This window comes from Stomoxys calcitrans, chromosome 2, assembly GCF_963082655.1.
Source record: "Stomoxys calcitrans chromosome 2, idStoCalc2.1, whole genome shotgun sequence".
In the NCBI taxonomy this organism is placed as follows: Eukaryota; Metazoa; Arthropoda; class Insecta; order Diptera; family Muscidae; genus Stomoxys; species Stomoxys calcitrans.
In genome coordinates, this window is record NC_081553.1 from 102,354,348 (window position 1) to 102,371,247 (window position 16,900).

At 41.2% G+C, this 16,900-nt stretch overlaps 2 protein-coding genes across 2 annotated transcripts in view; one reads left to right on the plus strand and one right to left on the minus strand.

Annotated features, from left to right (window-relative positions):
* LOC106082979 (adenylosuccinate synthetase) overlaps window positions 1-11,018 on the minus strand; it is a 36,585-nt gene extending 25,567 nt beyond the window's left edge. Inside the window, exon 1 of the mRNA XM_013245752.2 lies at window positions 10,574-11,018. Within this exon, the coding sequence (XP_013101206.2) occupies window positions 10,574-10,756 (183 nt within the window). The 5' untranslated portion in view covers window positions 10,757-11,018. The remainder of the gene's footprint in view (window positions 1-10,573) is intronic.
* A 1,951-nt stretch (window positions 11,019-12,969) lies between these two features.
* On the plus strand, window positions 12,970-14,410 carry LOC106082958 (zinc finger HIT domain-containing protein 2). The gene is made up of 2 exons (XM_013245727.2): window positions 12,970-13,110; window positions 13,245-14,410. The coding sequence occupies exons 1-2, from the start codon at window positions 13,082-13,084 to the stop codon at window positions 14,389-14,391; spliced, it is 1,176 nt and encodes a 391-aa protein (XP_013101181.2). The 5' UTR covers window positions 12,970-13,081; the 3' UTR covers window positions 14,392-14,410.
* The last annotated feature ends 2,490 nt before the right edge of the window (window positions 14,411-16,900 follow it).

Sequence of the window (16,900 nt, forward strand, 5' to 3'; positions counted from 1 at the left end):
AAGGATTAAGAAGAATGTGCATAGTGCTCTGTTTGATAGTTTTAGTACTTCGAAGGCTGGAAAGTCATTAGAGACAATGGACTTCTCAAGGCCAGTTCCTCAGTGACTACTGACAACTCTCCCTTGGTACTCAATGAGATGTACAAGACGATGTGTCGTAATTTCTGCGTTTCGCTGCTAATGACGGCTTTTCTTTTACCAGCATTACTCCCGATGAATTGTTTGATGCTTTTGTGTCAGATAATTCTAATGTCGCTGGGTGTGACGGGTTCCCGATGAAGTTTTTTAAGATAATTTTTCCATTTATTGGGTTGCCCAAAAAGTAATTGCGGATTTTTTAAAAGAAAGTAAATGCATTTTTAATAAAACTTAGAATGAACTTTAATCAAATATACTTTTTTTCTAAAGCAAGCTAAAATAAACAGCTGATAACTGACAGACGAAAGAATGCAATTACAGAGTCACAAGCTGTGAAAAAATTTGTCAACGCCGACTATATGAAAAATCCGCAATTACTTTTTGGGCAACCCAATATTTCGGATTTTCTTCTTTTTTTGGGTTACATAACATAACCATGATCTCCACATTTCCAAACGACTGGAAGATTGCTAGGATAAACCCTATAAGGAAAAAGAGCAGCACTGGTAATGTAACAAAATATGGACCTATAGAGTTACTGTCGGTGCTTTCGAAGGTAGTGGAACATGTTTTGAAGAAACAGCCTGTAACCTACATTGACCGCATTTCGCTTTTACATGATTACCAATGCGGATTCAGGAAGGTAAGAGGGACGTCCATGTTGCTTTTAGGTCCTACCGACCAAATTCGGAATTGCGTGGCAGGTCACAATATCTGTATTTTGCTCTCCTTGGATCTAGAGAAGGCCTTCGATCGGATGGATTACTTCGTCCTGATTGAGAAGCTGTCCACAGTTTACGGTCTTGATAAAAGCGCTTCTTAACTTTTGTTTTTTGGTTGATAGAAAGCAAATTGTTCAGATAGTTGATATAACTTCATCTAAGCTGCCGGTTAAAGCGGACTCCCTCAGGGATCTGTACTCGGTCCCCTCCTGTTTATTTTGTTTTTGAACGATTTATTTAAGTCCATAGAGAATTGGTGTACTCCAAATGGATATGCGGACGATGTTCAGTTGGTTTTTGTAGATAGCCGTGGCTCTTTAAATGTTCTTCAATCGAAGATTGATTTGGACTTGCCTTCGTTGGCTTCATGGATGTCTGTGAATCGTCTGTCTGTGAATGCGGCAAAGTCTAAGGCTCTTTTCTTCGGAACGAATGATACTCCAGGCGTGAGGAGTATCATTCGAAATATGAAATATGATTTGTCCATTATATTCAGTGCTTGGGTATACTTTTGGATGATATATTGTCATTCGATTTGAACATTGATAAAGTTGGTTTTCTCAAAAAATAGGTTTTCTCAAAAAATAGTCTCACAGCAATTATTTAGCACTCTAAAGAATAACAAGTAAAAAGGCATTAAGTTCGGCCGGGCCGAACTTTGGATACCTACCACACCGGGTATATATGTAAACACCCTTTCGTCACTACCCGGTGAAAATTGGATAACTTATGCACTCAAATTCGGACAGGGACATTGAATGGTCTAATATATATAAGTCACTGCTCCATTTTGTAGAAGAAAATATTGGTCTTTTTGGCAGCTATATCCAAATATAAACCGATCTGAAACATATAGGACACGAATGTCGAGGAGCCTTATATAAGTTACTGCGTCAAATTTCAACGAAATCGGATAATAAATGCGCTTTTTATGGGGCCAAGATTTTAAGAGATTGTTCTATATGGCTCCTATAACCAAATCTGGACCGATCTGGACCAAATTAAACAAGGATATAATAATCAAATTGCAAATTTTGCCCATGAACATTCCATTAAGGAACAGGGGCAAACTTCTCACATAACAATGAGTGCTGTCCGACTCAAGTTTTAAACTCAATGATAAGGGGCCTCCTTTTATAGCCGAGTCCGAACGGCGTGCCGCAATGCTACACCTCTTTGGAGAGAAGTATTTATTATTTTTTATTTATTTATTTATTTATTTGGTTTCACATACAACAAGATTTAAAATCTTATAATTACAGTATGTGATTAGAATCGTTATTCTAACAAAGGGATCATTAAGTTCGGCTTTAATTTTAATTACATTAGCAATAAAAATCAATAATCAATAATCAATAATCAATAATTCATTAACAAAAATTAATTGAGAGGAAGAATAGGAAAAACAAATCACTTAATTTATAGGCTTTGAAAGTATTTTGTAAGATTTTGTTTGAACTTATTTGCGTCGCCATTAAGTTGTATTGATGATGGGAGAAGTATTTACATGGCATAGTACCTCACAAATGTCGCCAGCATTAGGAGGGGATAACCACCGCTGAAAAATTTTTTTATGATGGTCTCGCCAGGGTTCGAACCCAGCCGTTCAGCGTCATAGGCGAACATGCTAACCTCAGCGCTACGGTTAGCGCTAGTTATATCTTAATAGGGGCTGGTCTCGATCCTATTTTATTCAGGTCGCAAAACTCATATACAAGTAACATTTTTATACAATACCAACCAGCTTTTTTTGGGATAAAGACCCTAAACTGAAAGATCGATCTAAAAGACAGCTTTATCTATCTGACTTGGGTCGGACGTCGGGAGGCTTAAAACAACTCACTATTTCAAATTTCAAAGAAATCAGGTAATAAATGTAGCCTTTATGGGTTTCAGGCCCTTAATTGGCAGATCGGTCTATATGGGCAGCTATATCTAAATATAATCCGATCTGAACCATATTTGGGTCGGATGAAGGAAGGCTTAAAGCAACTCACTGCTTCAAATTTCAGCGAAATCGGGTTATAAACAAAGCTTTTATGGGCTTCAGACCTTTAAACGGCAGATCGGTCTATAGGGCAGCTATATTAAATATCGTTTGATCTGAACCATATTTGGATCCGATGTTGGAAGGCCTGAAGCTAGTCGCTGTTTTAAATTTCAGCGAAATCGGTTAATAAATATAGCTTTTATGGGCTTCAGACCTTTAAACAGCAGATCGGTCTATATGGCAGCTATATCTAAGTATAGTTGGATCTGAACCATATTTAGGTCAGATGTCGGGAGGCCTAAAACCACTCACTGTTTCAAATTTCAGCGAAATCGGATACAAAATAAAGTTTTTATGGGTTTCAGACCCTTTATCGGTAGATCGGTCTATATGGCAACTATATCTAAATATAGTCCGACCTGAACCATACTAAGGTCGATTATCAGGAGCCTCAAAACAACGCACTGTTTCAAATATCAGCAAAATCGGGTAATAAATAAAGCTTTTATGGGCTTCGGACCTTTAAACGGCAGATCGGTTTATGTGGCAGCTATATCTAAATATAGTTCGATTTGAACCATATTTGTGTCGCATGACGGGAGGGTTAAAATAACTCACTATTTCAAATTTCAGCTAAATCGGGTAATAAATATAGCTTTTATGGGCTTCAGACCCTTTATCGGCAGATCGGTGGTGGGTAGAAAAACAACAAATTTTTAGAATCTCTATACCAAATTGGTATAGCAGAAGCCAATTAATCCAGTTTTCGCGAAAATGTTTTGATAAATGGGCTTGTTAATGCTTTATAACTGAAGAGTGGGTAATACATGTACATGGAGTGTTATGTGAATCTAAAGCGATTTCCACCCTTTGCAAGGTGCCATTATCTGGAACTTGATTGTCAGTAAAATTAGAACAGTACATCTCCGAACCATCTCAAGAAAATCTCCAAGCTATAAAACCGAAACAGAGAGCGGAGACAGACATATCGATGTTTGATTAGAAGCTAAAGAAAACATGCCACAAGCCTCCGGCGGGAATTGAATCCACAATCTCTGACTGGTAAGCTAAGCTAAGCAAGACCCGAAAGAGGTAGTCGCTTAATAGATTTATGCACATGTGGACAGAAAAATAGTATTTGTTTTTTTGTAATCTAACATAATAAATATTTACATATGGCAATGCTGGTTTAAAATGAAAAAGGGGAATCCCACTATTGAAAGCGCTTATAGTAAACAAATGTAGACAATTTTTTTTATTTAGAAGCTTTCTAACGAGGTCGGTGAAATAGTTGTGAATTGTTTAAATCCTAAAACAGATTATTTAAATCCTAATCCTTGATACAATATCCAAAGCTCCAGGCAGTGTGAATTACACCCTACCTGAGCGGCTTTTTGATAAAAAGTACTGTACCATTATTCATGATAGAACCGATTGGAACTACGATATCCCTGGTAACAGAAGTTACGTAGTCTTCTATACGGATGGTTCCAAACTAAACGACCAGGTGGGCTTTGGGATGTACTCTAAAGATCTAGAACTGGTCATATCGAAAAGGTTACCCGACCACTGCAGTGTGTATCAAGCGGAGATCCTTGCAATTAAGAAAGTGGTGGAATTGTTAAGATAGAATGTCGTTACGACGATTGGCATAAATATCTTCTCAGACAGCTAAGCAACCATTAAATCACTAGAGAACGTATTTCTGAACACAAAAACCGCCCTCGACTCTCGCAGATATCTCAACGAGATGGCGGAACAGTTCAAAATTCACTTGTTCTGGGTGACGGGTCACATAGATATCCAGGGAATTGTGAAGCGGACAAGATTGCGAGACTAGGAATTACCCTACACATTTGAGGGTTACTGGAATCTGTGGGTATGTCTCTAGCGACATGTAAGCTAAGTTTTCAGGACCAGGCCCGAAGGACAACTAATGATAGAAGGTCACAAAGAGGGGGCTGTGAGCATTCCAAAACTATGTGGCCTAATCTAGACTTGAAGAAGTCTATCGCTTTGCTGTCATTGGCTACAACAGACGTCTCAGTCATTGCGTCCGTCATGACAGGCCTCTGTCTAATCGGAAAACATGCTGACAGACTGAAGGTTGCCAGCAAAGACTATTGCAGAAGCTGTAAGGAAATCGAAGAAAAAGGGACTATAAAACACCTTCTGTGTGAGCGTCCCGCACCAGCAGTCAAGAGGGTTACCACATTAGATTCTTATTTCTTTGGAACCCTTTCTGAATAAGCGGATGTGAGCATTCTCATGTTATTAGGATTTCTAACGCATTCTGGCTCGTTCGACGGTATGAACTAGACAGCGTCATTTTTCTCTCATTTCTCATGTGGACCACCTCCACCAGGAGACAAAGATCCTACCAGTGCGAAGACATAACTACATGCTGTCTAAGCAATACCTTTTGGGCTGTTATCGCAGAAACCATCCAAATCATCATCTTGTGGATAGATACCCACCGCCCAGAAGCCTTAAGGTAGATCTACACGATCTAGAGCGTGAGGTTCAGCGCTACAAGAGAGAACCTCTAGATCAAGCGGGTCTGAACAACATTCATGCAGACGCAGTAATTGGCTACCGGGTGAATGTAGTCCTTGGAGAACGACCGCCACCCATTGCACCCGAAGAAATCGACCTCCCCCGGCAAACCAGAGTGGTTCTGGCTCAATTACGTTCCGGCAGATGCAGCCGCCTCAATTCCCACAGAGCTAGGATTGATGCCGACGTGCAAGATGTATGTCCCGATTGTAACCAGGGACCGCACGATACACGTCACCTGTTTAACTCCCCGCCAGACCCACTCGACTCAAACCCAGATCCCTGTGGACGCACCCCACCTTAGTCGCAGAGTTCCTGGGCCTTGACACTCAACAGAATCAAGCAGACAAAAGATAGAACACAATAAATTGCTACAACAACAACAACAACATTCTTCTCTTGTTCCTGTGGTATCAAAAGTCGAAGTAAGTCCGAATCCAAGCTGCCACTTAAACTTATCTATATTCCAGAACCCAAATAAGTCTCCTATTCTGGTGCCCCTAAACAATTCAGATCCATCCGTTTATAGAGAGGGTCTAGGGAATGGTGGGTTACCCGAGACCACGAACCCATTTCCGCGAAAACAACGACCCATCAAGCGGCATATCATACGGGACTAGACAACATTCATGCAGACACGGTTGCAGATGCGGTGAAAGCTACCGGATGAATATCGTCTTTGGGGAACGACCGCCTCCCATAGCAAACCAGAGTAGTTCTTGCAAACCAGAGTAGTTGTAGCAAACCAGAGTAGTTCTTGCAAACCAGAGTAGTTCTAGCAAACCAGAGTAGTTCTAGCAAACCAGAGTAGTTCTTGCTTAATTACGATCCCACAGATAAAGCCGCCTCAAATCCTACAGAGCAAGGATTGTTGCCAACGTGCAGGATGTGTGACCCTTTAGTGACATGGAACCACACGACACGCGCCACCTGGTTAACTGCCCAGCCGGAACCACTCGACTTGACCCAGATTCCTCTGGACGCACCCCACCTTAGTCGCAGAGTTCCTGGATCTGGATATTCAACAAAATCATGCAGACGAAATATAGAACACAACACAATGCCGCTACAACAATTGTTGCAATCTCATGGCAGCTGGTTTTACGTACCGGATTGACCCGATGGAGTCCTTCATCGGCAAAGGCCGCCGCAGCAGTGTACAACGCACTGCTACAACAACAACAATTGATGCTCTATTACTCAAACATTTTTTTTTGAACATCGACAGTAATTTTGTAAATTGGGACTGCTTTGCACGCCACCACTGCGTATCTTGGCTCCGGTCCCAACCAGATCAAGCTCTGCCATAGGATGGTTCCTGTGGCTTTGGGCCTATCAAAGGCTTTTGATACGACCAGCCATGCATCACTTTGAAAAATATTCAGACAGAATGCTGCTCTTCGATCTGTGAAGGGCTGTCTCATCAGTTCTCAAGTGGACTACCTCCTTGAGAAGACAACCTCCTAAATGGTGCTTAAGCAGTATCTACTGCTTTGGGCCTATCGAAGTCATATATACGGCCAGTCGTGGATCACTTAAAAAAAAAATTTATACTGAATGCTGTTCTTCCAACTGCGAAGGGCAGTCTCGTCAGCTCTCAAGTAGACTACTACCTTAAGAAGACAACCTCCTAAATACTGCCTTAGCAGTATCTACTGCTTTTGGGCCTATCGAAGTCCTATATACGGCCAGCCCTGCATCGCTTTGAAAGAAAAAAAAAAAGATTTAGACGGAATACTGTTCTTCCAACTGCGAAGGGCTGTCTCATTAGTTCTCAATCTTTTCACATACCTTTTTGAGAAGACAACCTCCTAAATGCTGCCTAAGCAGTATCTTACTTGCCTATTATCGGTGAAACTACTGCACAAAGACGTCAGTTTGAATCTTCATGAACTTAGCCAGGGGTTTAGTGCTCAAAACCTAGCCTCTATATCAAGCAACGTATCAGGTGGGTCTAAAAAGCATACACGAGGGTACTTTAGCGGAAGTGCTGAACAGCTACTGTGTGGATTTCGTTCTTGAAGAACAAGCCTCTGCAAACCTAGTTCACATTGGACTGGGATTAATGAAAAAATGCGCCCACCACCCTGCACAACTTACTAGCAAAATCCCTGGTAGCCTTCCTCCCAAGTCGCAGAGTTCCTAGATTTGGATATTTAACAGAACCTAGAAAACGAAGGTAGGATGAAGTTTGCACTACCTCGCAAGGCTAATAAGTGTTAAGTGGTAATCTGCATTCAGCATCATTTGGTTAATTTGGCCACCTAAATTGCGAAGGGCTGTCTCATCAGTTCTCAAGTGGACTACCTCCTTCAGAAGACAACCTCCTAAAAGCTGCCTTAGCAGTATCTACTGTGTTGGCCCTATCGAAGGCTTTTGATACGGCCAGCCATGCTTTGCTTTGAAAGAAAAAAGATTCAGACAGAATGCTGCTCTTCGAACTGCTAGGAGCTGCCTCATCAGTTCTCAAGTGGACTACCTTTTTCAGGAGACAAACTCCTAAATGCTGCCTAAACATTATCTACTGGCCTCTTATCGATGAAACCACTGTACAGAGAAGTCAGTTGGGATCTTCGTAAACTTGGGCTCAGTGCTTCAAAACCGGGCGGGACAGGCATGCTTCGATTTGAAAGAAAAAATATTCAGGCAGAATGCTACTTTTCGAACTCCAAAGGGCTGTCTCATCAGTTCTCTAGTGGGCTACCTTTTTCAGAAGACAACCTCCTAAATGCTGCCTAAGCATTATCTAATGGCCTTTTATCGATGAAACCACTGTCCAGAGACGTCAGTTTGGATCTTCATGAACTTGGGCGAAGATTTCACTGCTTCAAAACCTAGCCTCTATATCAAGCAACGTATCAAGAGGATATAAATAGCATACACGAGGGTACTTTAGCGAAAGTGGTGAACTGCGAAGGACTGTCTCATCAGTTCTTAAGTGGAGTACCTCCTTCAGAAGACTACCTCCTAAATGCTGCCTAAGCATTATCTACCGACCTTTTATCGAAGAAACCACTGTACAGAGACGTCAGTTTGGTTCTTCATGAACTTTGGGCGAGGGCTTCAGTGCTTCAAAACCGGGACTCTATATCAAGCAACGTATCAGGTGGGTCTAAATAGTATACACGAGGGTACTTTAGTGAAAGTGATGTACAGCCTGTACATCCTGCACGAATTACTAGCAAAATCCTCCGAAAGCCTTCCTGCCAAGTGGCAGAGATTTGGATATTTGACAGAACCTAAAAAAAAAGGTAGGATGAAGTGTGCACTACCTCGCAAGACTCATAGGTCTTAAGTGGTAGGTAAATTGCGAAGGGCTGCCTCATCAGTTCTCAAGTGGACTACCTTCTACTGCTTTGGGCCTATCGAAGGCCTTTGATACGGCCAGCCATGCTTCGCTTTGAAAGAAAAGGCAGAGTTCCTGGATTTTGATATTTAACAGAACCTAGAAATCGAAGATGGAGGCCACCGTAGCGCAGAGGTTAACATGTCCGCCTATGACGCTGAACGCCTGGGTTCAAATCTTGGCGAGATCATCAGAAAAAATTGTCAGTGGTGGTTTTCCCCTCCTAATGTTGGCAACATTTGTGAGGTCCTATGCCATGTAAAACTTCTCTTCAAAGAGGTGTCGCACTGCGGCACGCCGTTCGGACTCGGCTATAAAAAGGAGCTCCCTTATCATTGAGCTTAGAATTGAATCGGACTGCACTCATTTATATGTGAGAAGTTTGCCCCTGTTTTTTTGTGGAATGTTTATGGGCAAAATTTGCATTTGCAGAAAACGAAGGTAGGATAGAGTGTAGACTACCCCGCAAGCCTCATAGGTCCTAAGTGGTAGTCTGCACTAGGCATCATTTGATAAGTTTGGCCACCTAAATGCCTTTAAGAAGATGTTGGCCGATACATTGCTAAATGTCATTAATACAAATGACAATCAAACCTTGGGATTAGCATTAGCTGACAGTTTTCTACTTCTCTAAAATGTCTTTAGCATTTCAAGTTTTGAAAGCAAGTGAACAATTATGGTTTAAGCCGATCTAATGTATAACAACAAAAAGTGTACAATCATTCATCTACGGAAATTTGTAGCAAATTATAAAAAAAGAGTTCATAAGTATGTATGTTAGTATGTAGCGTGCGCGTAATCACACTTATTTGTATTCCATAGAGAAAATGTATCTTGTGATTTTTTTTTTTCTAAATCGCTCACTCGGCAGCGTCTCAAATGAGTTGTCCGGGATAAGGAGAGGCTAGTTGGAGACAGGCGCAAGTTTATATTAAATCTATGACATAATATTTGCAAATTGTACAAAAATTGTGCAGATTTAAACTGGAGAACAAAACAAAATCGTATTCTCGACATTATTATACGCCGAATTTAAGTGATTATGTTCCAGCACAAAAAAAAAACGTGACGAAAAAAGCTAAACCAAAAAAACAACGTGGTGGAAACGATGATCAACAATAAAATAAACAATGAAAAAAAACAACGCAAAAGCCCAAACAACGATAGAAGATGGAATAGAAGAAGGAAACGCGTCCCAGACCTTTGCAAATACAAAAAAAAGAACAGAATTCATTATGAATGTCTGTGTGTATACTGGAGTAGATTCATTATGTAAACTGATATGTATATACCAGCAACGTACTACCATGCCGCCATAAGAATAATGTAGTTAAAGAATTTATAAGGAAAGATAACGTAAAGACATCATGGTGATTTCATTGAATTTTTCCCACTTTATGGGCAACATTTAAAAAAAGCAAATCACATGTGACTGACGCGCCTCCGTCGTCGTCGTCGTCGTCACCACCACTGACTGGCTGGCTAGGTGACTACAATGAACTTTATACATGTGATGCAAATTGTGTTAGAAGAAAGCTGATGCAATCATGGCTTATGGGTTCTTGGTACACTTGGGTTTGGCATGTATGACCCATAAATGTATTTGCAAACTCATATTTGAGACAAGCTCTGACCTTTGCAAAGGGTACACTGGCAAATCCCAAAAAAAAGATAAAAAATGTCCTTGACTCTCGTAATCACAACTTCTGATGCCCGTGGGATGGGAGCATACAAACAGACAGACACATTAACTACAATACGCCCAAAAAATTTCACTTATACCAATGATTTGTGTATACACTTTTGGATGATAATGCTTACCTGACACCTGCAAACAATGTCGACGTCCAGGGCCAGCATGTCCACAACTTTACCTTTGCCCTCGTCACCCCATTGGGCGCCCAGGACCACATCGACTTTGGATTTGTACATATTCAGGCGTCCCTGATGCAACTCTTGATAGTGGGTGCCATTCATTACACTATTTACAGCCGTAGTTTCCATCGCTAGCACTTGTTGAAGTCCGCAGTCCAATTACAAAACAACAATTGATTTTGTCCAACTAATTTATATCCCTTATTGACGCGCCGAAAACTTTAACTCATTTACTGGCAGCAGCACCTCCACTACCTCAATTCCGTTCACAAGTTAAAAAAAAATAAAATGCGCGTTGTGTTTCGCCAACAACGGTTCGATTCGCAACCGACCGCAAAGCACAGACCGTCTCCACACGCTCGTCAGAAAACTTGTAAAGAAATTTGGCCAAACTATGTGACAGGAAAGCACATTTTTCAAAAAAAAAAAAAATTGTTACGAACATAGGGAAATGTCAAGAAAGAGAGAGTATTCACTTCAAGGTTGTCAACCGGTTTCCTGTTGGGTATCGATTACTCAAATCGCAAAATGTATAAAAGCAAAAGTTAAGCATACAAGTAATGGGACCTTTTCAAGTAGAAATATGAGAAACAGTGCAGTCCACAATGATTATGTTTTGTGGGTGGGACTCTTGTTTGCCGAGAGCAAACAACAGTCACACTACTCGTTAAATCTCTCGTCGGCTGAATTTATAGAGGGAAAACAAATGGCCGAACCCGTTTAAACTGCTTCATGGTGAAACAATTAAATGGGGTCTCATTTGTACAACAACCACAAATCATACGGTGCAATCCGCCAACTTGTCATCAAGCTGATCACCGTTTTCAAACAAATTGGTGTGCGTGTGTGTATATGAGAGAAAGAAGATAACAACAAAGAAAATGCAAACAAAACAAACAGCCGGCTATTAACAGCTGTTCGCGTGAGACCACCTCGCTGCAGTTCTCTGGCTGCGATAAAATTAGCCGCTTAGCTAATTTTATGGGAGAGGCGTATCCCGGAGTGTCGGGATTGAAAATGAGCCCCGGATCCTGGTTCTGTTCAGTTTGCCAGAACAGCCTCCATAATCGGTCGGTGTCAGTGAGTTGTAACCGGTGCACGGAGGGGGTCATTTTCGATCTTGCCTTGGCCTTATATTACTACCAGGATTCTCTAATAGAAAGTTAGGTCACTTAGGAAAACATAAAGTGGATAGGCCCCATGAACATCATTAAGGATGTCAAATCTGACATCAAATCCGATTGAAAATGTCATCAAAAAAGAGAAAAACGTAAACAAGAAAGAATGTAAAAAAATAACAAGGTGACATTTTCAATGCCAAGTACTTATTCAGTGCCTCCTGCGTCACAACGAGAGAATAGTCGCATTGAATATGTTGCAAGGTCAACAAGTGTCATTATCGTCGTCTTCTGCGTACTCGTTGTGGGACTATATGACCTCTCCGACCTCTCCCGTGCGGCAATATACGAAACAGCAGCGTCCCAGCCCCAAGATTGCCGGCCCAGCGCCGGGAGATCCTTCTTGCAATGGTCTGAGAGCTAAATCGACGAGATAGAGGACTTTATGAATGGGAAGAACAATATTGGTTGCAGCGATCTGAGAGACAAAGCTGACCAACACAGCGCATGTGCATTTGTCATGGGCATAATGTGCTATGTGCAATGTATCGATCGCTTAAAGAATGGATGTGGGAGTTTGGCTTCCGTACAGTAAAGACTGATCTCGCCTGCACATGGCCATGCACCCCAACATGGAGTGCATGGGAATAACAGTCAGGTACGGTAGTGCCGAAATAGAGCTAATTAACGTGTACATACCGCCGGTTGGTAGTTGTGACTTAGTCAGTGGCCAAGCTAACAAGCCCGACATAAGTGGGCTACTACCTGGGCATAATCGTCTGATTCCAGAAGATTTTAAAGTGAACATCACGTTTTATGGTATTATATCTTAGGTAACGACCAGTAAGGCATAGCTTTGGCAGAGTAGATTGGAGGCTCCACGCTTCCACTTTGAATGAGGATGCCAACTCCCCCCCAAGCAGTTGAAAGAGAACACAGCAAACAAAGTACCAAGCTTTATTTGAGGCATTTTTAATCGGTATTTTGTCATCCTTAATTTGCATGGGGCTTTTTTAAATTTTTTGGTTAAGTGAAATATTTGACATTCGAAAAAACGAGAAAGTAAAGTTGTTCTTTTGATACCCTAACATGCCTAGTGGGTATAATAATCTATAAATGTAAACACCCCTTAATGTTGTGCTTCAATACGCCACCGTGTGAACCGGGTTAACGCAATGTGCTGTCAGTGTTTTGCTCTCCATTGTCAGCTGTCACTGGCTCTCTCATTTGTAAAGACGGTCAGCTGTTCGTAAAAGCGGCATTTAACATTTTGCAAATAAAAAGTAAACAAACCGGAAGCCAAATAAGAAAATAGTTGTAATTAGATCGAAATAAAATGTCCTCATCCAGCGAAAACTGTCAAATGTAAGTGCAAGTGTTGTGTGAGTAAAAACTATATTCTGCATTTGTGTGGCCAACTTGAAGGCATAACCTAGCTTATCCAGCCACCGACGGGGTTCTTATCCCAAAATGAGTATTAAACGTTTTCTTTTTTACAGATGTAATAAGCAAAAGTTCAAGTATACTTGTCCTCGATGCAATATAAACTACTGTTCTCTGGACTGTTATAAATCCAAGGAACACTTGAAATGCTCTGAAGCTTTTTACAAACAATGCGTTCAGGATGAATTGGCAGCAAAAGCTGGTCAACCGGAGAACAAAGAAGATATGCGTAAAATATATGAGATTTTAAGACGAATACGGGAAACTGATGCCGGTATTCCTATAGAGGATTTTGATCAAGATTCCTTAGACTCTGATGATGATGAAGAGGCTGGTGGTGAAGAAGAAGATGATGAAGTTGGTGACCTGCCTCATATGCCTAGTGGCCCTCATGGTCATCACAATGAAACAGATGAGCTAGATATAGCTGAACGTTTAAAAGACGTTGACATCAATGATGCCGATGAGGTATGGGAAAATTTAACTCAAGAAGAAAGATATGAATTCAAAAAAATGATTTCCTCTGGTGATATCATGAAACTAATACCAGATTTCAAACCCTGGTGGATGAGAGAAGATAAAAAATCCAAAATCATTGATATGTCTGCTAAAACAGAATCTTGTCAGAGTAGTATTCCAGCCATATACGAAAATATACCAGCATTCTCGTCAATTTGTAGCAAAGAACCTGCAGCCTGTGTACACTACAATCTATGGAATATCATCGCCTCATATTGTTGTACCTCACGCTATTTCAATGGAGAACATTTAACAAATCCCAATGAAGCAGCAGCGTTTCTGGTAAATCTCAGCACAACTCTGAAATACGGAACCAACTTTGAGGATGTTGAAGATGCCATAGTATCCGTGCACATGGAGGCCTTAACAACAGGAAATGGAGCTGCGCAACTAATGTCTAATGGGGAGAAACCCACACTGATTGTCGAGTGTCCAGAGCAATTGCAGAGCGATGTCCGTCATGTGATGTCAAGGCAACAATTTAAATTGGCAGCACTGAGTGAAAGTCTGAAACTTTTTCAATTGACAAAGAATATTTTAAAGAATGCCCACAAAAAGGACACTGAATTTCAAAAATTGTTTGCCATCAGCAGTGGTATGGAGGAGCTGACAAAGGCAAAGGTTCAGCAAATTGTCAGAAAACTGGAATTTTATTTATCCTACGTTAATAGAGATGATTCGTAATAAATATGTAGTTTCCAAGTTTTATGTAAGCGTTGAATTTATACCAGCGGCATACACATTTGTGTATATGGAAAAGATCTGGGTCTGAGCCGAGTGGGTCTGGATGGGCAGCTAAACAGGTGACGTGTATCGTGTGGTCCCTGATTACAATCGGGACATACATTTAGCACGTCGGCATCAATCCTAGCTCTGTAGGAATTGAAGCGGCTGCATCTGCCGGAACGTAATTGAGCCAGAACTACTCTGGTTTGCCGGTGGAGGTCAATTTCTTCAGGTGCAATGGGAGGCGGTCGTTCTACAAGGACTACAAATAGTTTTCACATAGCATAGTATGATGTTCAGCGTCATAGATGGACGATGGCCTCAATGCAGGTTACAAAAGGTTGTTGTTGTTGTAGCAGTGTGTTGTGTTGTATCTTCTTGGTTCTGTTGAATATCCATACCCTGGAACTCTGCGACTAAGGTGGAGTGCGCCCAGAGACATTAGCGTCTGAGTTGAGTGGATCTGGCTGGACAGTTAAACAGGTGTGATGGGTGTCGTGTGGTCCCAGCTTATAATCGAGACACATCCTGCACTTTGGCATAAATCCTTGCTCTGTAGGAGTTGAGGCGGCTGCATCAGTCCAGTCGAACAAGTGATGTGTGCTGTGTGGTCCGAGGTCACAATCGGGACACATCCTGCACGTTTGATGCCAATCCTTGCTCTGTAGAAGTTGAGGCGGCTGCCTTTGCCAGAACGCAATTGAGCCAGCATTGAGCCGGCATTCTGTCAGATCAATTGCTTTGCACGTGCACAACAAGGTACGTGATCCCATCATTTGCATGTGCTTTGGTTTTCGCAAAATTTCTTTTTATAGGAAGAAGTTCGACCGGCCGAATCTTATATACCCTTCACCTTTGATCGCATTTGTCATGTTATTTGCGCGGTTTATCTTTAAAGGCAGACACTAAAAAAGGATTATGGATCAGGAATAAACGAATCATAATAATTTCCTTTAGGTGTCAAACACGAGATACTTTGGTTCATATAGGAGAATATGAACCAATTCGGGCAATTCTGGCTTTGGATGTGATCTGTGATCTGATTTAGCCGCGTAAATCCGTCCGTCAGTATCTCGAAACACGTGTACGGGCGCTCAAGATTTTGCACAAATAATTCAATTTAATGTATCTTTGGACAACTTCTTGCCAGGGGACCAGAACGTCATAAAAATTTCAGCGGTTATTCTCTTGGTGGCGACATTTGCAATGTAAAATTTCCCAACAAATAGCTGTGTGATTGTGAGAGGTCCAATTCAGCTAAATGAGCTCTCTCGGGGCTCAAGAAGTGTTATGAGTTTATATGAGGGCTATATCCAAATGAACCGATATGGCCCATTTAGAGGGCGTAGTTCCCATTCGATTTGGCCGAAATTTTGAACAGAGAATTTTTCTATTTCTAAACCGATCTCCCGATTTTACTTCTTAAGCCCCTAGAGGGCGCAGTTTTTGTCTGATTTGGCTGGAATTTTGGACAACTTTTTCTATGATCTTCACATACGTGTCAAATATGGTCTGAATGGGCCCATAACCTGATTTAGCTCCCATTTAAACCGATCTCCCGATTTCCTATTGCACAACGACTTCTGCAATGACCTTCGACATGCCAGATATTGTCTGAATTGGTCCATATCCTGATATAGCTCCCATTTTAACCGATCTCCCGATTTTACTTCTTGATCCTCTAGAGTTCGCAGTTCTTGTCTGATTTGGCTGAAATTGTTCACAACGACTTCTTCAACATACGTGCCAGGTATGGTCTAAATCGGCCATAACCTGATATAGCTTCTAACCCGATCTTCCGATTTTACTTTTTAACCGATCTCCCAATTATACTACATGAGCATCTAGAGGCCGTAATTCTTATCCGATTTGGCTGAAATTTTGCACGACTTTTCCTATGATCTTCAACCAAATATGGTCTAAATCGGTCTATAACCTGATATAGCTCCCATATAAACCGATCTCCCGATTATATTTCTTGAACACCTATAGGACGTAATTCCTATCTGATTTGGCTGAAATTTCAGTTTCTAGAGGTCGCTGTTCTGGTCTGATTTGGCTGAAATTTTGGATAACGATTTCTTGTATAATCTTCAACATACGTGCCAAATATGGCTTGAATCGGTTAAAAACCTAATATAGCACCCAGATAAACCGATCTCCCGCTTATACATCTTGAGCCTATAGAGGGCGCAGTTCTTGTCTGATTTGGTCAAAATTTGGCATAACGACTTCTGCAATGACCTTCTTCAACATACGTGCCAGATATGGTCTGAATTGTTGCATAGCCTGATATAGCTCCCATTTAAACCGATCTTCCGATTTCACTTCTTGATCGATCTCCCAATTATACTTCTTGAGCATCTAGAGGACGTAATTCCTATCCAATTTCGCTGAAATTCTGCACAACGACTTTTCCTATGATCTCCAACATACTTATCGAATATGGTCTGAATTGGTCTACAAC